The 21,062-nt window shown below is 40.3% G+C and overlaps 1 protein-coding gene across 3 annotated transcripts; it reads left to right on the forward strand.

Moving 5' to 3' along the window:
• The first annotated feature begins 7,384 nt into the window (after window positions 1-7,384).
• SPATA2 (spermatogenesis associated 2) lies at window positions 7,385-19,119 on the forward strand. Of its 3 annotated transcripts, none has more exons than XM_075176466.1 (3): window positions 7,385-7,469; window positions 12,236-12,613; window positions 17,093-19,119. In XM_075176466.1, the coding sequence occupies exons 2-3, from the start codon at window positions 12,296-12,298 to the stop codon at window positions 18,335-18,337; spliced, it is 1,563 nt and encodes a 520-aa protein (XP_075032567.1). In that variant the 5' UTR covers window positions 7,385-7,469; window positions 12,236-12,295; the 3' UTR covers window positions 18,338-19,119. The 3 variants fall into 3 exon arrangements, with proteins under 3 accessions (XP_075032567.1, XP_075032566.1, XP_075032565.1); XM_075176465.1 differs by having other exon boundaries at window positions 7,411-7,575; XM_075176464.1 differs by having other exon boundaries at window positions 7,411-7,543.
• Window positions 19,120-21,062: the final 1,943 nt, after the last annotated feature.

The following is a 21,062-nucleotide window of genomic DNA, read 5'->3' on the forward strand; positions in this document are numbered from 1 at the left end:
AATCTTCACCACTGTATACTGGTCAGGCACTGTTCTCTTACTCAGTGTTAACTAGTCCACACACAGGTGGCTATCCCTGTTCTACTTCCAAGCCACCACTATCAGAGAGGCATAGTGGCTTTATGATAATCTCTGTCTCAAGCAGATTCCGCAGGTAGGTTTCTTCCCCAGCTTCATGGCACAACTGAGCTAGTTGTCTGAAGATATCTGCATTCGGGCCTATGATGATCGGTACCTCTCTGGTATCTCCTTCACCTTCAGGGCACACCAAAGCTGTCACCTGCAGCTGGCGATAAACTCCCACAACTTCCTGAGGAATCTTCAAAGTCACTGTGATGTACCCTCGGTTGGTGTAACCCTGCTCGCTCAGAGCCCAGATTGTCAATCCAGTCAAAGGCTTCAATGGCATTTTTGTTACATATTGACTGTACTATCCCTCAAAAATTATGGACACCTGAGACCCACTATTTAGCAAAGCTGAGCATTAATAGTCATTTATAGACACTGGTAAGTTTGGAGAATGTCCCATCAGTCCTTCTGGGGTGGTCTTCCACCACTCTTGCTTGGGCTTCCCAACCTTCTTAGCTTGAATCTTTCTTAGAGGGCAAAAGAAGCGTTTACTGGTCCTTCCCTACCATTTCCCAGTGGATTGCTTCCTTTGGTTGGCGGAGTAGGGGATCTTATTTGGTTTCAACGATTTATAAACAGCTTTTCTGAGGGCTCCTTGACTTATCCTATTCTCCTTCTGTCTTGTAAGACTCCTTCTGCTGTTAGACCAGGGTTATTTTGGACTTGTGTGGCCAAAATTTGGACAATTTGTTCACCCTGTAGTTTGAGCATCTATAGTAGCTCACTCTTGCTGCATTCTGTCTAAGGCTGTGTGGCTACCGTCACTATCCTTTTCACATGCTGCTCTCTAGCGGCCACTATAATTTCTTCTTTCCAGATGTCTTTCACCAACTCTTTGAGAGAGGGAGGATTTTTTCAGCGTTAGTGTTTATATACTTCTGATCCACGTTTCTTGAGTAGCGGCCCCTCGAAGCATTTGCTGCAGTCTGCTCAGGTTCACGTCCTCTTGAGCCATTCCTCCTTTTCCCACAATTCTGTGGATAAAGTTATCTAAGCGAAATATGTATATAAAGTTTTTCCCCCCAGCTTCTGGTAGGTGTGCTTCAACTGATGCTTCAGCTCTTCAGCATCCTCAGGTGTTCCATACACGTCATCAAGTGCATTTATATAATCACAGGAGGTCGCATGGAGGTCATTCTTTCTCAATGCCTGCACGAGATTCGCTGCAGGCCCACACAGACTCTCTGCTATTCTCTGTCGTTTCACATACTCTGAATAACTCCATTTTCCCATGTACTGGTCTGGCAGTTTCCCTCCAAGAGTAACAGGCCTCTTCTCCCATGGCCTGTGACTCTTGGATGGGAACTGGATTCGTTCCATAGAAAATTTGAAACCTTCAGTATCCCAGGGCCATCTTAACAACATTATGGGCCCCCGGGCAAAGCAGTGCACCGGGGTCCCTAGATATAGATATAGATATATAGATGTATATAGATACAGATATAGATATAGATATATAGAGATAGAGATAGATAGATGTACTTGCTCAGTGACCCTTGAAGGTTTTTTTGCAGGTTTTTTTTCTTTTGCAGGATTATTTATTCTCATTAAGAGCCGTGCCTATGGGGCCCCCTTGCCCGTGGGGCCCCCGGGCAGCTGCCCATCGTGCCCAATGGAAAAGATGGCCCTGCAGTATCCCCTATCATGATGCGTTCGGCTGACTTGTTCTGCCAGTTGTCCTATAGAGGATGCGAGTAGTTCGCCCTGACAGTCAGTGAAAATTTCTTCAAGGCTGAGACTATACCATCTACCTCAATCAGCTGCGTATTTATTTTGGGGAAAGTAAATCAGTAAGGCAACTTTAAATACGAGAAAATGATGGGAGAGCAAAGTGGGACAATGGGTAAGATAATAAATAAAAGTCAACAGTACAGCGAACAAGATGGCCGCCACATGTGCATCCACTGGCGCCCAAACTTACCCACAATACACTCACACAGTGTGAAAAATATAAATCAATGAATGATTTAACACAATAATCACAGTCCTGCCAATATTAACTTGTGAGAGTAACTAATTAACGTCGGTGCACTTGTAGAAACATTGGTAACTTGGATTAGATTCTGATATATGTACAGAGGTATAGTGTTCTTTTTTCGTAATGCAGCAATAATTGTATCAGTGTTTAGTATGTTATTACTTATCTCTCTCCCCCTGGATGACGATGACGGTCTTATCCACTGTTGGGTCATGGACAAACTGCAAACCTGATCTTGCTAGCTACCCCTCTCTGCTCACACACAATTTGCGAATAGCAGGAGTCCAGGGGCGGATCTAGAATTTTATTTTACGGGGGGCGATTTAGTCCTCGCCCCCTTTTTGACTGCAAAGGATGCCTGCGGCTGCACACTATGTGCAGGTCCGTTCGGCAGTGACAGGCAGGGAGAGTATGCTGCACGGCTGCTCTGATTGTGTTTTAAACACAATCAGGGCAGTCGGGCAGGGCACACTCCCTGCCTGTCTCTGCCGAATAGACCTGCACATAGTGTGCAGCTGCCGCCAGCAAGCCCCTGCTAGGGAGGGCGATCGCCCCCTGGATCCGCCACTACAGGAGGCTCCCTCTCTGCACATAGGCTCGCTTTGCTGTGTAAACTCCCTCAGGCTGCTTGATTTTCTGCAGGGATCTGGCTGCAAGACATTTCTGTGCAAAGTTAGACCAGCATCTCTTTTGATAGCTCTGATGTCTCTCTCTCTCTCTCTCTGTTTGCACACTTTGTTTCCCCCCCCCTCCCCCGCAGACTCTCCTATCTGATCTCTATCTTTCCCATGCTGCTGTCACACACATCTTCCTGTCTCTCCTCCCAGCTTAAACTCATTGGCAGGGCTGACCTCTGTTTCACCCTACTTTTTCAAAGCGACATGAGCTCCTTGCTGTCAGTTACACGTATATTGTAGACTTAGGTGTGAAGAGATGAGGCTGAAAAAAATGGGGGAGAGAGAGGGCACCAGAAAATGTGGAGAGATGGAGCTGGAGAAAATGGGGAGAGAGAGGGCTACAGAAAATGTGGGGACAAGGGGCACGAGAAAATGTGGAGAGAGGGGACTGGAGAAAATGGGGGGAGAGGGAGATGGATAATCTGGTGAAAGAGAGGGCTGGAGAAAATGGGGAGAGAGAGGGCTACAGAAAATGTGGGGACAAGGGGCACGAGAAAATGTGGAGAGAGGGGACTGGAGAAAATGGGGGGAGAGGGAGATGGATAATCTGGAGAAAAAGAGGTTTGGAAAAAAGATGAGGGAGAGGGGACTACAGAAAATGTGGAGAGGGGGCTACACAAAATGTGTGAAGGGGCTGAAGAAAATGGGGGAGGGGTGCTTACATTCAGAAATTGACATGCTATTAATTTAAAAGAACTTAATGTTTGAGCAACCATTTATTTTATTAGTATTTGCACACTATTTGGCTCTCCCCTGTTGCTATCTATTAGTATAATTAATTTAACTCTGCAGAATACTTTAACACATAAACAAAGATAACCTAAGTGACATGCATATAGCGTTAAGTTGTTTATTTATTAAAATTTTGTGGGCAAGAGGGCATGTGAGAAAAAAAAATTTTGGCAGGGGGGCATGTGAAAAAAAGCTAGTGGGCAGGGGCAGGGCCGTCGTTTCGACTGGACACGATGGGCAGGTGCCCGGGGGCCCCACGGGCAAATCCTGCAATAATCCTGCCTGCAAATCCTGCAATAATCCTGCCTGCAAATCCTGCAATAAAAAACAAAACTTACCTTGCGGTCATGTCAGGTGACGATCCAGCTTCGGCTCCCTCCCTGGTCCGTTTTACAGTCGCACAGCAATGTGAGAGGGGGGGATCCTATACAGTCACACAGCAATGTAAGGGGGGGTCCTATACAGTCACACAGCAATATGAGGGGGGTCCTATACAGTCACACAGCAATGAGAGGAGGGGGGGGGGGTAGGTTTCCTATACAGACACACAGCAATGTGAGAGGGGATGGGGGTAACAAACAGTGACAGTCACGCAGCAATGCTATTTCCATGTATTATTGGTTGATCTAAAGGGAGCAATTGTACTTGTAACAACAATAAGTTATTTGATAATGAGGATGCAATGGTGAAAAACTACATTCTGGGACTGTATCTATGAGGATACACTCCTTAGTGTTACATATCCTCTTTTGGCTAATTTGTTGTCATTTAATAAACTTGGTGCTATGGCCCATAGTATATTCCATTTGTATGTTCTCCTAACTGCTCAGCTCTATGTAATTAGCAGTGATGACAATGAGGAGCAGACAGGAGCTGTGGATGTGTTGCAGAGTGCATGACAACTTCTCATTAGGTAATATTGGCCAGTACACATATCATTAGCAGAAAGTAGTCACTGCAAGTGTCTGTATCTTACCTGCCCTTCTCCAATCTGCCCGGGCCATCTCCGGGAGTGACCATTCACATATTCTTGTCCACGCACCCACATAATATAAATATATACATATAATATATAAATAATATATATATATATATATATATCTATATAGATAGATAGATAGATAGATAGATATAAATAGGTAGGGGCCCCAGTGCACTGCTTTGCCCGGGGGCCCATAATGTTGTTAAGATGGCCTTGGGCAGGGAGTCTGTGAGAATACCTGGTGGAATGGAGGTAGCATATGTGACAAGAGCTGATGGCTACAGGTAGCATGAGTGAAAAAAGTTGGTGGGCAGCAGGGGTTAATATCAGTGTGGAACAGTTGAGTGATTTTTTTGTTTTGTTATGAAAGCCTCCCCTCTAGATATCCTGCATTTGCTCCTGGTCCGCAATGAAGCCTAGACAGCATTCAGTGCATCTGGGGGTAAATGTATCAAGGTCCGATTTTGCCAGCGTGTTAAAATCGCGGCAAATCGTGGGTGTTAACCCGCAATTTTAGTCCCAAACTCATCAAATGTATCAAGCTGCGATTTTTACCCTGATCTTCAAAATCGCTGGTCATCTCCGGCGATTTGCAGCGATTTCAAACACTCCCGTGTTTGGCATACTCTCCTGTTTTGTAGCAGCGAGTTGTATACACATCACTGTTACCCTGCCCTGTCATACAGCTGTAAAAACTGTAAATAATAGATAAAAGTATATTAAAAAAAAGCATGGGGTCCCCCCTCTATTCATGCTTAGCCCTAGTGCTGCCTGACTACTGCTGGTTCCGCAAAAATCGAGGAAAACTTTTGAGTGGGGTCCCCCCGATTTTCATGGAACCAGCACTAGGCAAACCAGCCGGGGTTGGAGGCACTATAGTAGGGGGGACATGAAGCAGGGGTCCACCTGCCATAATGACTAACAAACCCCAGACTGTTCAGCGCTGGGCTGGATTCCCTAGGGAGTGGGGTCCGCCAAAAAAAATGAGAGGGCCCCCTCCTAGGGACACCCAGCCCAGTGCTGATAGCACTAGGGCTCTTCCTACACCTTTGGGTGGTGGGTGTAGGGTAATAACGGTGCATAAATGGTTAAAAAAAACAAACAGATATCATTTTGTTTTGTGGAACTACAAGTCCCAGCCAGCCAGGTTGCCCAAAATATTGTGGGCATGCTGCTACTTGTATAACTAGAAGCACCAGCATACCCACGGCAGCCAGGGCATGTTGGCACTTGGAGAACCACAAGTGCCAACATGCCCTGCCAACATGTCTATTTACAGTATTAGGTGATTTTCCCACGCTAGTGGGAAAATCACCTAATGCTATAAATAAACCTAATGCAATGAACTAAGTTCATTGCGTAGTGGAGTTCCTACTAGCTAGGAGCTCCGATGCGCAATGAGCTTAGCGGTTGTTCTATTTATAGTGTTAGGTGATTTCCCCACTAGTGTGGGAAAATCACCTAATACTGTAAATAGACATAGCGCAATGAGCTAAGCTCATTGCGTAGCGGAGTTCCTAGCTAGCTAGGAGCTGTTTGCGGCGGCTCCTCCCATTTGTTATTTTTCTGCAATCAAGACAGAAGAATTGTGGAAATTACAAATATGAACCCCTCCTGAGTGAAGAACTGAAGACTTCAATCAACAATGGGCCCCCCTGGGCGTAGAAGTGAACAGATTACAAGCAAGGACATTTGAAAATACAAATTTATTTTGGACAATTACAAGCATGGACTTTTGGAAGTACAAATTACTTTGGGACAGGGACAAGATGTACTTTTGGAATTACAAATTTATTTTGTACTTTGTCAAGCATGGACTTTTGGAAGTACAAATTACTTTGGGACAGGGGCAAGCCGGACTTTGGATACAGATTAATTTTGGACTTGGTTTACAGCCATTTTTGGATTGAAAGCTGCTGACAAAAGGAGAAAACTTCATTGGTGAGTATCAGGGAATTTATTATTTTTAACAAAAAATATGGTGTAAATGAGGGTGTTTACTGTGTTTTTTGTGGGTTTATTATTTTTAATAAATCCTAGTGGTTTTAATGAGGGTGTGGTGGTTTTGTAAACATTTTATTTTGCGGAACTACAGGTCCCAGCCAGCCCTGGGTGTCAGGGCATGGTGGTACTTGTGGTTCTCCAAGTGCTAGCAAGCAGCGTGTTGTATCTGGCGTGTTTGAAAGCAAACTCTCCTGAGTATGCTTAATCGCAGCTTCATACATTTGAGACTTGTATAGCTGCAGTGGCAAACAGTCGGGAGTTTGATCTCTAGTGATTTTGCAAATAGCGATTTTGACAGAAGCACAACTCTGGCGATTGTGCATGAAATTTCAGCTTCATACATCTGCGAGTTTCAACTCTCCCGAGTAAATAGCTGGATTTGCAAAATCGGACATACATTTACCCCCTGGACTGCAGTCTTACCAGACAGCCAAGATGTCAAATGTGTGAGGGGCTAGTAAGTGAGAAGTGTGGAAGGAGGGGAAGTAGGCTCCTTTACCAAGGGTGCTGAGAAACCTTGCCCTGCCTGTAGGGCATACTGTATGTGTACATCTCAGCAGCCTTTTATGTAGATTTTTTTTAGCAGTCAGACACATTTTAAGATAAAAGGAGGAGTTTATTCAGATTATCACGAACCTCAAAGAACAACGTAAAGAAAGTAGAGTTTTGGGTGGGGTATTGTAACTCTCTTAAATGAACGACGGGACATCATAACCTAAGTAGTAAATGTATTTACACGATATGGACATTGTGTTCCCTTGATGAGTGCCAGTAATTAACAAGGGAGTTATAATCCGCCTTCAGTAATTTCACAGCCTCCTCTTACACCAGTTCAAGTACTGGACTGACTGGTGAGAAGCGGCGGGAGCGCGCGTCTGACCGGGCCACGCAGACGTGCGCGTTCTCGCAGCCTGCGTGTTGACGTCGAAAGAAGGAGGAAGTGAAGCGTTTTTCCATAATGGCGGAGGTGAGGGAGAAGCTGCGGTTCGGGATGTGAAGGGGAGCGCTCTCGCGGGTTCTCCTCCCTAATGCTCGGCTCGGGTGTGTATCAGGGATTGCTAGGAGGGCTTGCAGTAAGCGATACATTTGTCCAGCCCTAACCAGGCTATGGGTCTGTCTAGGTATATCTCCCCAGTCAGGGGGAGGAGAGTGACAGGGAACTGGCAGCACCTCTCACCCTGTCCCAATAACCCATATCCTACCGAAAAGATCAGGCAGATCGTCTAGTTGTTTCATGGCTTGCTCTGAACTGTGCCTTGCTAGGATATAATGTTAAGTATAGCTGCTATAGATGTTTACTATCTGCTGCTATGCATTGCATCCTAGAGGCAGCATACTAGGACGGGGCTAGCAGTGTAGCTGCTATAGGTATTTACAATCATCTGCTGCGCATTGGACGGTACTATCTAAACTACATGAATTTATTTCCCATATAGGGACCTAACAGGTATATGCTTACTCCAAGGATATAGCTGGCATGCAGTGCACATATCCTGGCTATTAAATCTAGTAATACTATCTAAATATTTGTTTTCTTTTTTAAATGCCTTTATTTATTTCATATATTTTAACTAATGCTGTGAATTGCAAACATTAAACTTTCATATTCGGATGTCTTATGGCAAAGAAATTATTGTTTGACTTAATGGCTTCTCTGCAGCTCTAAAGATAATGTCACTAAAACACTACCTTTTAAGTGTGGCATTCAATTACTGAAGCACTGATAGATATATAGTGACAAATGGAGACTTTGACCCAGTGTTTGCATACACCTTCAGGGCTTTGGTGTTTTAATGGCTTGTGTGGCATTGCCCTACTGGTGAACTGTTTTGTGTAGTGCTGTCACTGTTTCTGTAAGTTAAAAAATGGATGATGGTGGTGATTAATATATTTAACAAGTAATGGTTTACCTATATGTAATTTCACAGGTCTGTTGCAAGTGATGGGTGCTTTAATTATTATAAAGTTGTAGTTGAATGAATTTATGCAATACCTCTTCTACACAATGTAGTGCTCAGCTCTGGGTGTAGGCATGAGCATACAAATTATACTTGGATGGTCTTTCCAGCACAGGCTCTTGCTTTATGTCACTGTTCCCAGCAATCCAATCCATTATGGAATGATGACGGTGGTTATTTGCAGTGCTGGAGTTAGTTTTACCTAACCTAACTTTAATATGCAGTTCACTTCTTTGTCATTGTTATTTTTAGAATTTGCCCATCATAAAGTTATCATGCTTGGCTAATTCATGTTGGACCTGAATACGGGAGTGGCCTAGTTTAGGAGTTTTCATTCTGGGCATGCTGTTTGCTTACCCACTACCCTGAGAGTCGTGACAAGAGAATATTTAAATTCATCTTGTGTGGGGACATAGGTTCAGCCCCCATTTAAGAACTACTAATGAACCACCAATAATGTTGTTTTTGTCGCTACAGAGAATTGTGGGAAAAAATTTGGTAAGGGTTACTTTATATAGACCAGGGACCTAAGGTGACTTCTAATATCTTTGTTTACTGCTCAACCTGTAACTTTGTTCCTAAAATGCCAACATTGTAACTTAGAATAAGTTAATACGATGCTTACTGTTTTGTTTAATGCAGTTGATGAAGGATGAGACAGAGGGAAAAGATCACCTTGACAACTGTTACGTGCACCACACACGTGATATGAATGAAGTTCAGTCGTTGCAGTTGTACATCAGCATGGCACAATTTTACACCAAAGTCATACTCTGTTACCTTGAGCCATGAATTAGAATATAGTAACCTCCAGAGGATTGACAGATGTTGTATAATTATGGCTATTCATTGTAGGTATGAAAATGGAGTTGTTGATTTTTTTTTTTTACATTTTTTAAAGTCTTTTACTCTAGCTTAGTGTTTGTCCTGTAGAATTATGGGTCATAGCACAAGTTAGTGAATAGTGTTTAATAAATACATACAAATCCTGGTTATTCACTAAGCAGTATTGCTAACATGTAGTTTGTATTTATAATGAATGATTTGTTGCCTCATGACATCTAGATCAGGTGTGGAAAAGATCAGACCGCTAGAATTAGGGTGCTGTTAACGCTTATCTTCTTTCTCTATCACTGACTGCTTTGTAAGTGTTAGACATGATAAGCATAGACGTTCCATTGCATTCCACGCCAGTCTGTAATAAAACAATATTTTGTCCTCCCTAAGCTCCTTGCCTTGCACAAATGCAAGAGTAGAACCCCTGATTATTGCTTTCCTTTCAGAGTACTATAGACACATTTTAAGAGGGAAGATCTGTTGTATATTATTCCTTAGTGGCCAAAATGAAGAACACTCGGATTATTGTCAGTTAATATTTTTTGTGCAAAGTTTAAATGGATCTTATAAACTTTATGTAGAAAGTAAATGAATAGCCATATAATTTATCACTCGGATTTATTTCTCATCTGGTGGTCATTTACAAAGTGCGCTGTATATGGTGGTGGTGTGTTAAAAAGAGGAGTAAGTTGCAGCATATGCTTACAGGACATGCTGGGTCTTGTAGCTCCAGTGCAGCGGGGCCACCTCACCAACTGAAAAACAGTTCTGCCTCAACGTGGCCTGCCAGCGAGGCCTGAGGAATTCCAACAAATTATGAGCTTTCTCTTGTTATAACTGCGTAGACCAGTACGCCTAGTTTACCCATGGAAATAGAAGTTTGATCACAATCTATATATTTTTTTTTGTCTCTTTAAGGATAGTTCATCGGAAGACTGGATATTAATCCCACAGCTGTATTTTAAAGTATAACCTGTTTCTAAATGTGTTGTATGCAGTGTTCAGGCATCTTCTATGCACTTGCCACTGCTTTTCTCTTCTGTTTGCTTCCATTACTATGTATAATACTTGTACACAACCCAAAAATAATCTTAGAAATGTGTATATTTGTCTTTTAGGTTTTATTTAAAATACAGAACATATTTTTAAATATGCTAATATAATTAAGCGTCTGCTTGGATCCTCTCCCTATCATCACCATTTATTTATGTAACATCACCAATTCCACAGCGCTGTACAGAGAATATTTGTCATTCACATCAGTTCAGGTTTTTGGAGTGTGGGAGGAAACTGGAACACCCGGAAGAAACCCAAGCAAACACTGGGGGAACATACAAACTTCACACAGATAAGGCTATGTTCGGATATCGTGAGGCAGAAGTGCTAACCACTAAGCCTTGTAAATGGCATATGTCTAGAGCTAGACTATTGGTAATCTTGCAAGTACAAAGTGTAAAATTATGTCACAAATCGATTTCAAATTCACAGTAAAATATCTAATAGTTTCTGAGAACTTTTTTTGGGAACTTGCTTAATTTATGCTGCCATATTTTTGTTCCAGTTCATCCCACTTCCACAAATCACTTCAGTCTGCCCTATAAACCACAGTGTAACACAGCAAGCCTTATTCCCTGTCTGCAGAGCACAATATAATTATTATAACATTTTGGCAACTAAATTGAAAAAACTGATAAATTAACTGATAAATTAGAAATTAATGTATCTAGAAACATTGTTATTTAGAGGTTTTTCTCTTGTTCTAAAGTATTTGGTGGGGTCACAGATGTCATTGACTTAAGTTTGTTACAAATAAAGGTATTAATGTGATGGGTTTCTTAAAATGTTCAGAATTAAATTAAGTTAATTTAGAAAAATGCAAATGCACAGTGGAAATGCTGTTTTGTGACTCGCCTATATTTAGTATTGGTTATGAAAAATGCATGCAATGCCAGACCAAGATATCACGGTTTCCTGGGTATCTTCTGTTTGGAGGAGCTGAGTGGATTAGGGATTGTTCTTTTGTGGCTGCATGTTGGGTGCATAATTGTGCCTGCTTATGCATCCACATGAAAACAAGATTTTGTTGTGGAAAGATTTAAATTAGAGAAAGGGAAGGGGCATTTAAGTGAATGGTCCCTGTGTTACTGGGAGGGGGAGACTGACTATTTCACCATGCATATTTCCAGACAGACTCTGTATGTGCAGGAACAGTTCGAAAAAGCCTGTGGCCCTACACCTATTAATGCACTAGGTGGCCAGTTGAGCACATTTCCACCTATAGGAAGGCTCTTCACTTCTGGTTTTTTGAAAATTACTTCTGATCAAATCTTAAAGCAATTTTAAATACAACACAACTCTGTGAAATTGGTCTTTTAGCCTGGCTCTGTAGAATAGTAATATCAAACTGAGACCGTTTTTCAACTTTTTATGTAGTATTTCACTTTCTAATTTAATGTTGCTGAAAACGTTCACAGAAAACCTTTCTTTGACTTCTAATGTGTTTAAGGATGACCCTGTTTTGTTCCAGGATGTCATGTCATTGAATTCCATTCAATGACAAATTTACTTACTACAATCAGTTTTTTTCTGAATGAATATTATGATAGTTGCTGAGAATGTGTTTACTCATTATTGGAAATCCCTTTCTCATATTGCGCAATTCTCTTCAGAGGGGTTGGTTCGATTATAACCTCTACTTAAACACAACTGCTGTACCTTGAAGGATTATTCCAGTAATATCAAGAGAATTTCTAAGGCATAAATACAGAATGTCTGGACTGTTATTCCATTATAGACTGAAGTACTTATGTTCAGATAGTATACTATATGCAAATTGTAAATGTAATTTACATGGATATCTAATTATTAGTGTTTTTAGTTCAGAGTCCTCGTTTGTAGCAGAATGATTGATAGTCATGTCTCTCCGTATCCTCAACAGACACAAAAAGCCATGGATGAAATGAGGTAACTGCAAACCTGTGACTATAACCACTTTTCAATGGATACAAAGTACAAAGAAGACCTCTTCAGAAAATATGTACAGTTCCATGAGTCCAAACTGGAAGCTTCAGACAGTAAGCAGCGAGCCATCAGCGATGAATACCTTCGCACTGCCGCCTCTGCCTTACTCAGCCTGCCAAAAATTGATCCCTTATATCGATTTCGGCTGATCAGGTTCTACGAAGTTTGTGAAAATTCCCTGAAATCCCTGCGGACATCCAATTTGAGATCTCTCCACAATGCAGCAGCTATGCTGGAAACCATCGGCATTAATCTCTTCCTATATCCTTGGAAGAAAGAATACAAAAATATCAAGGTGAGGAAAAGACTTGCATTGCTTTAGTTTGATCTTGTTGTGGTAATTGGTAGCTGATAAATAGACTACTGGTTGTGAGATGACTGGACTGTACAAAATCTTCCCTTTTAAAGGCGTGTCTGCTAAAAATCCCCTTCTTGTATACAAGACAGAATCCTATATGTTGTCTGCGTTTGCAGTATATGGAACTTTTCCCATTTGTCCTGGAGAAATTAAACATATTTTCATTATGCGGTTTTTTTATCCTAATATTTCTTTCTTGGCATATTAAATTAACTGTGTCATGGTTCAGCCTTCTCCTAAGTCCAGTCTGTATCATAAAATGTTTTACTTCTGTAAAACAAAACACTTTGTTGTGCTGTATATATAAAAAGTTCTTGCACATTCATCTTGAGTACTGTAAACTTTTTGGCAAACTAATATTAGTCCAAACCTCCCCCCTGCCACCACAATAGTAATGTACATGCATGTTGGTCTTAGAGGGCGATATAGCTGGTGGTCGGTTGTGGTGAGTAAAGACTTAAAATGCCTAAAAAAAAACAAACCTGTAATATCTCTGCACTTCCTAGCAAGCTAAAAAGTAATTTCCACATCAAGCTAAAATGTATACAAGTCAATGGTAAGTAATTTTAAGTTATTTGCTGTTCTCTCTTTTAAATATTACATTTATGTGTTTCATCCTTTCTTGGGTAAGGTAAGTGTTTGTATTGCGGCGTTGAGCTTCTTCTGTGCCGGACTACTGCTGGTGAGCCAGAGACTGCGGATGTTTAACTGGCAGCTCTGTGTTCAGTAAAATAACTTGAGACACAAGATTTTTCCTTATGCTTATTGCTGAAGCTTAAATTAGTGTGTTCTCAAATTGGTTTCTTTGATACAGTAATACCGCTTTCAAACTGCCGCCCCGGCAATATCCCGGGTTTTTCAAGCCGGGTTTTTGCCGGGGCTCGGAGCGTCCCAGCTCAGAAACACCATTCATACTGCACCTCGGACACGGTAATTTCCCGGGTTGACCCCATTCATACTGCACAAGTCTGTGCCCTGGCAATTTGTGGGAGTCATCAACAGAGCAGGCATTGCATATTTCAATGATTACCCCAAAAGACTAGACTTCTAGATGGAAAATGAATGGCCTCTTTTTGGCAAGCATAAAATGAATGAGAAATGCCTAATTCCAAATCCTCCAGAGACAGGCAGACAGCCAATCGGCTTGTTTTCTGTGCAACCCGGGTTGAAAAACCCGGGTTGCGCCATTCATAGTGCAGGCAACCCGGGTCCGATCCGGGAATTACCCCTCGATAAATCCCGGGTTGAAGACCCGGGTTTTTAGACCCGGGATTTTTGACTTGTACCATTCCATACTGCACCAAGAGCCGGGTCGTTTGAGCTCGCCCCGGCAAAAACCCGGGATTTTGGTGCAGTATGAATGGGGTATAAAATACAAAACAAAATACTGTCACTGTAAGAACACAATTTTTTCCAAATTTAAGTGCACTCAATCAGTATACCATAATAGAATGCCACCATATGAGAATTATACACACCTTTTCCTTAATAAACAAATTTAATGACAAATAAAACAGTAAAAACATCCACACTCCACATAATAGAACAATCAACGATGTGTGTATCAGTGATCACACTTTCTCTATGTATATCAGGACTCTCACTCAATGTTCCACATCTCCTCCTTTCTCAGTAAAAGAGGAAGAATAGTTGGTAAAGTGCTGCTACTTATAATGAACTGTGGTCGCAAACCGTATTCTAAAAGCGGATAATCAAAACAACTTATATCACCGTATATCGAGGAAATAAACTTGCATCCACTAAGAAAAATACACACGTCCACCATTAAGTTAGCCTGTTAGGTTCGGAGTTAACGGTGTCTGTGTCAGTGTTAAACATAGGCTGCAGATATCGATATCTCTTCCCTTTTTGATATATTTTTACTGTGTTAATTGTTAATAAATTTGTTAAGAAAAAGGTGTGAATTGTTATCATATGGTGGCATCCTATTATGGTATATTGAATGCGCTTGTTGAATTTGAAAAAAAATGTTTTAATGTATTAATGGGTTGTCACACAAGTAACTCTCTTAGGAGCAGCAAATAATTGGTCCTATATTCATTATTCGGTATAAAATGTTCAACTCTTAAATCTGTACTTTATATTAAGAGTTAAAGTTGGTCAGCGCCCATTAGCAGTCCGTTTAGGTGGCCAGGAATATATGTAAAAATACTATTAAGAAAACAAATTCTTCAATATTCTACAACATTAGCAGCACGCGTTCTCAGATATATGTATAATCCCACACACAACACTTAGGGGCATATTCAATTAGGGTTCCGGTTCGCGTTACTGCGAAAAGTGCGCGTTCTTGCCGGTATTACGGTACCGCAATAACGCGGATTTTCGTACACAACCCTATGGGCTGCGAACGAAAATCCACGTTATTGCGGTAACGTGGATTAAGTGCGCGGCCCGTTCCGGCGCGATCCCGCGAACCGGAACCCTAATTGAATATGCCCCTTAATGTTTAATTACATAGATCACTAAATAATAAGGCACCAACTGGAAAAATATTTTCCTTTATTTGTACTTGTGACAGGGGAATTTGAAATGCACTGATGCAACCCATGCATGATGCATCTCAGTTCTGAAAAGTTTGGCTCTGAACCCTGTAATGTCTGTAACCTTTGAGGTTTCCTATGTAATTCAGGGAGCGCCTGCTGAACTGTAAGCTCAACCGATACAGTAGTAATGTTTTTATGTACTCCCCAACCATTAAGCAGATAGACAATCTCGAGGGCCTAAGGAACTAAATCAAGTGCACTCTGAGCTCGCAAGTAATGCTTGGCTTGAATGCATCAATATTAGCTAACTAGTCAACTGCAACAGTAAATTATGAATGTATGATAAAAAAAATTCTATAACTAGAAATTGAATATAAAAAAAATATTTAAAACATTCAAATTGTTTTGGGAACTAAAATAGCAAGAAGCTTAGATTAATGAGAGCGGTTAAGGGCTGCCTGTGAGGAGATAAATAAAAATAAGAAATATACAGGCACTATTTTTCCACTAATTCCCCTGCTGCAAGTACACATTAAAAACAATACTTAAAGGACTACATTCTAAAATTATTTAATTCAGCCCCCATAAAGTACTTACTCCTGCCCCTTCTTGTTATGTATGGCTTCATATAAAGAGGAGACTATCTTCAGCTAGGCAGCTGACTTTCCAAGTGTACAGCATTGGCATCAAACGACTGGAACATCATTTTTTAAATTATGATTGTGCTCCCTGTTGTCCCTGTCTGGTTTGAAATTCGGGGAGGGAGTGGTAATTTCATGCTAGTCAAAAATGCGTACTTGCATGCGCTGGTGATATGGCAGATATGTTTTTTCAGAAAATACTTTGCTTATACTTCCTAACACAGAAAATAAAATGTACCTAAATGGCCAAAAAAGTTTGGGGTTTTTTTTGTTTGTTTTTTTAATTTAAATTGCAAGAAATTTGAGTTCAATTGGAAGGGGGAGCCCCTAACCATCACCAAAAAATATTTTGTCTCTCTTGCTTTGGCATGAATCCACCTTTACAAAATGGCAGAAAGCAGAATTCTACACGTAGGTTTTCAAAATATAATCTACACTTGAAAATGAAGCATTTGTTTATTTTTCTAGTTTGCGCTATCTTCAATGAAACAGAAGATCTTTAAGAATTATATGGTCGCCCAACAAAGCGTTACATTTTGAAAACTAGACAACCTCTACATCAAATGAGGGTACAACTGAGTTTATAAACACCCATCTTTGGACTTTTTAATGCTTTATGTAGTGTAGTGTGTTTGTCTGGTGATCACCAGCATTAAATGCTAAGGGGCCACATCATTTGAAAGATGAGACTCTACTCTTTCAAGTGAGTGCCCCTGAGTTTATTGAAGCCAGTATGGGTGAGATCCTGCCCTATTCCTTTCCCAAACTAATGCTTTTTGTAGTGGGGGGATATTTGTCTGATGATCAATAACTATTATAGGGGCATATAGCTAGAAGTGGGTGCTCTCCTCTTTCAAAAGAAGGTACTCCAAGCCTGTGGGTGGCAGAATGGGGGAGATGGGGCACTATTCCCAGGCTATTCAGGATTTTCTGTGCATAGTGGCCGGTAGGCAAGCTTGATGATGTCATTGTGCACTATCAAATTCTGCCTTCTCTACCAGCTCCAACTTAGCAGTAACTAGTGGTGGGGAACAGGTAAGAATGATTTTTGAACACTTTCAGTGCTATGGATGAGTAAACTCCTGGTATCGGATTATTTTCAAATTGCCAGATGTCAGCGTTTTCAGATAACTTCTCATTAATAATTTTATTAAATAATGACAGTTGTATTGCAAAAGTCATTTGGTGGGAAGTTTTGTGCTGTGGCCGTACCTAGTTTGTCAATATCTTGCCTTACTAATATTTTTGTTCTTTCTTTTATGTACTAGACCTACACTGGGCCATTTGTTTACTATGTGAGATCTGCTTTAATTGACGAAGATATCATGCATATTTTGAATAACATGGGTTACGTACAAGAACTTGGCACAGTTTACAGACTAAAGGAACATGTAGACACCACTCAAGTCAAGAGAGTTTCCTTTGAACTTTTTCTAGCCAGAGTTGAATGTGAGCTTCTACTCGAAATCTATTTACAAGTGAAGGATAAAGGCTACTTGGAGCTTGATGTGGTAAATGAGCGAAGGAACAGTAACGAAGATGTTAGAGGATGCACGGACGAAATGAAGAGGCGTTCTGAGTGTAAAGAATCCTTAAACATATCCATGTCAAGGATGGTCCTTCAGAAATCTGCCAGTGAGAGAGCGCCATCGAAGGATTATTTCAAACAAAAGGTAACAAAACCATCAAAGTCAGTTGATGCATATGACAGCTACTGGGATAGCAAAAACAAGCCACCTCTGATGGCCCCTCTTAGCCTGAGAAAAGAAGCCATTTTGGTAGATGGAGAAGACGACCTCAAAAATGAAATTATGCGTCCTTCATCCTCTTTGCTGACCATGTCTAGCTCTCTGCATGGCTGCTCTGATGAATTTTTAAATCGTGCATCCAACCCTAATGGACTTTTACGAGCAAATGCAACATTTGGTTATTTTCCTAATGAAGATGATGTAGATTTGTATACAGACATGGATTCTAGAATTTTAAATGTTAAAAGGCAGGAGCTTGCCAAACCTGATGTCTGGCTATTTGAAAACAAGATTAATCCGTCTTATAAGCGTTCGCATGTAGCCAAAGAGACAGTTTTGATGAAGTGCCAAAATTGTGGTGTACCCTCCAGTGGCTCCATATGCCAAAAGTGTGACAGTATGCTTATTTATAGACCAGACTGTCCTTCACTCAAACAGAGCAACTTGCCTATCAAAACTTCTGTTCAAAATGACAGTTACTCTGGCTCAGTGTTGCGTGAGAAATCTTCTTATGGGACCTCGTCCCAAGACAGGGCTTCTCAGCAAAATCCCAAAATGAAGCCTTCTACAACACTCCGCTGTGGCTTTTGCAACCGAGCTGGAGCTTCCAACACCTGCACAGTCTGCTCTAAAGTCTCATGTGATGCTTGCGTTGTTGCTTATTCCCATGAATATTGTTGCAGAAAAAGTGATCATCATAAATTTGCATCAAACAATCAGCTAAATTATAAATCCTCCCAACTATCACACCTTGTGTACAGATAAACTTGCACCTATTTTTTTTTTTTTTTTTAAAGGGCTAAGGGACCGGACCTCCAGACTGGAATTCACCACTGACCGCTAGAACAAAAAACAGACTGGTTCAGGGGGGAGATTATAATCAGTGCTTTGTGGTTACTTCTAGTCATTGCTGCTATACCATGGAGCAATAAATCCTTGTAGGCCTGCTATTTAAAGTTTCTTTAAAGAAGGAGACAAAATGATGCATATTATGAAAAAAAAATATGTATTATACATACAAAAAGCGATTATGTGGGTTTGCTTCTGGTAATAAAGTCAAATGAAAATATGCTTATCCCCCCTTTCCAAATATTGCTATTAATTTCTATAGCAAGTGAGCACTTGTGAGGATTTGTTAGGTAAGCACGTGTTAAATGCTAAATTCTAAGACTTATTTTTTTATTTTTCAGATGTATATTCAAAAAACATATATATAGGTCCCACATGTTTATTGCATTTTAATTATTTAACGCAAGACATTTTGTGGCAACTGTAAACAAAAATTGTGAGATTCTTAATCGCGTTACTCTGTAGATGTCTGGTTTGCATGTAGTGACCCTGCAAAGTGGTATTTAAGATTCATTGTCTGGCTCTTTGTCCTAAAGTTTCTAAGAAGGTTGTGCCCTTTTTTCTAATCGATGGCAGTTTTACTGTGTAGGTATGTAATTGGGATATAAGCATTTTTCAGTTTATATAGAAAGTATGATAAATTGCAGAATGGCCAGTGTATAAACTTCCACTTTTCTTTATAAAATTCATTGTATTCACTCCTGTGCTTTGTTGAGGAATGTATTACAATTATATCCAGAGTAAAAGCGCATGTAGGTTTGCTAGGGAATGCCTTATGCAGTCCATCCATAATATTTACAAATCTTGTGTGTAATTTTTATTTACATACCACTCTTCCCCGCTTAGAGGCACTCCATTTTACATACAGAAAGGGACATCGTTAACACAACTACCAGTTTCTATTATATTTTGGATGCAGACCACCTGATGTTTTGACGACATTTGAGCAGTTGAGAATAATCCAGTGATGAACTGGTTAAATAAAAAAAAATTAGGGGGAGGTGTTTCATGTCCTCTATTTGTCGAAATAATAGGTAAAATAACACTTGGGGTATATTTACTAAACTGCAAGTTTGAAATAGTGGAGATGTTGCATATAGCAACAAATCATCTTCTAGCTGTCACTTTGTAGAATGTACTTTAGTATCATTATCATTAGTATCATTTAGTATCATTTAGGAGATGTTGCCTATAGCAACCAGATTCTAGCTGTTATTTATAACAGCTAGAATCTGGTTGCTATAGGCAACATCTCCACTTTTTCAAATCTGCAGTTTAGTAAATATACCCCTTGATGTCTATGGTCTTTTACTGCAAGGCTTCCGATGTCTGTCAAGTGTGTATAATAGTTACATTGGTGGTGGCTTTTTGGTGCATTTTGTCTTCAGAGAAAACTGTCATCTATATTATTTAGGAATGTATATTTGTTCCGACACACACAAGAAATGGATAATGGTCTACAAGGTAATTAGTCCAGATGAGCATAAGTTTGTACTTGACTTTGATTAAACTCCTCTACAAACTTATCAGTTGAGCCAAACTGACATTTCATTGAGTGCTTTCTAAATGAGCCACCGTATGTGGCTATTGGCTTCCTTGAAATCCAGTGTATGCCACACCAGCTGCTTGTGTGTAGTTAAAATTAATGGTCCAGTGACCTGCCACAGATGAAACAAAATGAATTTCAGGCGATACCCATAATTGGTCACAAAAAAATGCTAACTTGTTTATAACTTATTTGTTTCATTTCCAATTCAGATAGTAACTAATAATCCTGTTGAACATCTTTCGCTTTATTTTTCCTCCAGTTAGTGAAACATTCTTATAACCTCTATCCTGGTGTCATGGTATACTACTGTTGGGGATCTCTAAATTAGGTTGTGAATTGCCCATTGGTACAAATGTAAACCAAATTATTATACATCTACTACTCCATGGGACCTGTGCTAAGCACATATTTAATTATTTTGGTCCTATCGTTGCTGGTTTTGGATCAGTCTTCTAAAGTCTGGATTGTTTCTGTTTGCAGGTTGCAAAATATTTTTATAATGGATTTAAAAATCTAAAAATTGCTCTGCAAATCAGCTTTTGTTTGGCTCATATTTTCACAATATTGGATAAATCTATCAGGGTTTCTAGCTAGACAAATTTTGTAGAATGATAATGGATTGATAGGCAAGCTGACATTTGCACCAAATAGAATATAACTGATATATTGTTGCATGATCACTAGGGGAGGCAGAACAATGACATCAGGTATAAAGCAGCTGTATGTCCAGTAGAAGAGAAACCAAAAACAGACTTGATTGCTGACAATCCATGATTAAATATAAACTTAATACATGCAAATGTTTTAATAAACCTACCCACCAATAAAAATAAACTATAGCAAAAATAAGTGATCTTGTATTTTCTTGGGTAAGGTGCCTTTTCTGGCCTTCCATCTTGTTTCTACTTCTAGGTCAATACTCCTGCAAATAAAATTATCATCCAACTTTAACCAAACTTGCATCTTAGATAATGTGCTAATGGCCAGTACAGTAGGTTCAGTTAATTAAGATGAATTATGACCCCATTTCTACATGTTTCATGAAAGGCAAGTACAAATATTATGCTCAACCCTCTTGTGTGACCATTAGAA

The sequence above is a fragment of the Mixophyes fleayi genome, chromosome 6 (genome assembly GCF_038048845.1).
Source record: "Mixophyes fleayi isolate aMixFle1 chromosome 6, aMixFle1.hap1, whole genome shotgun sequence".
NCBI classification, from domain to species: Eukaryota; Metazoa; Chordata; class Amphibia; order Anura; family Limnodynastidae; genus Mixophyes; species Mixophyes fleayi.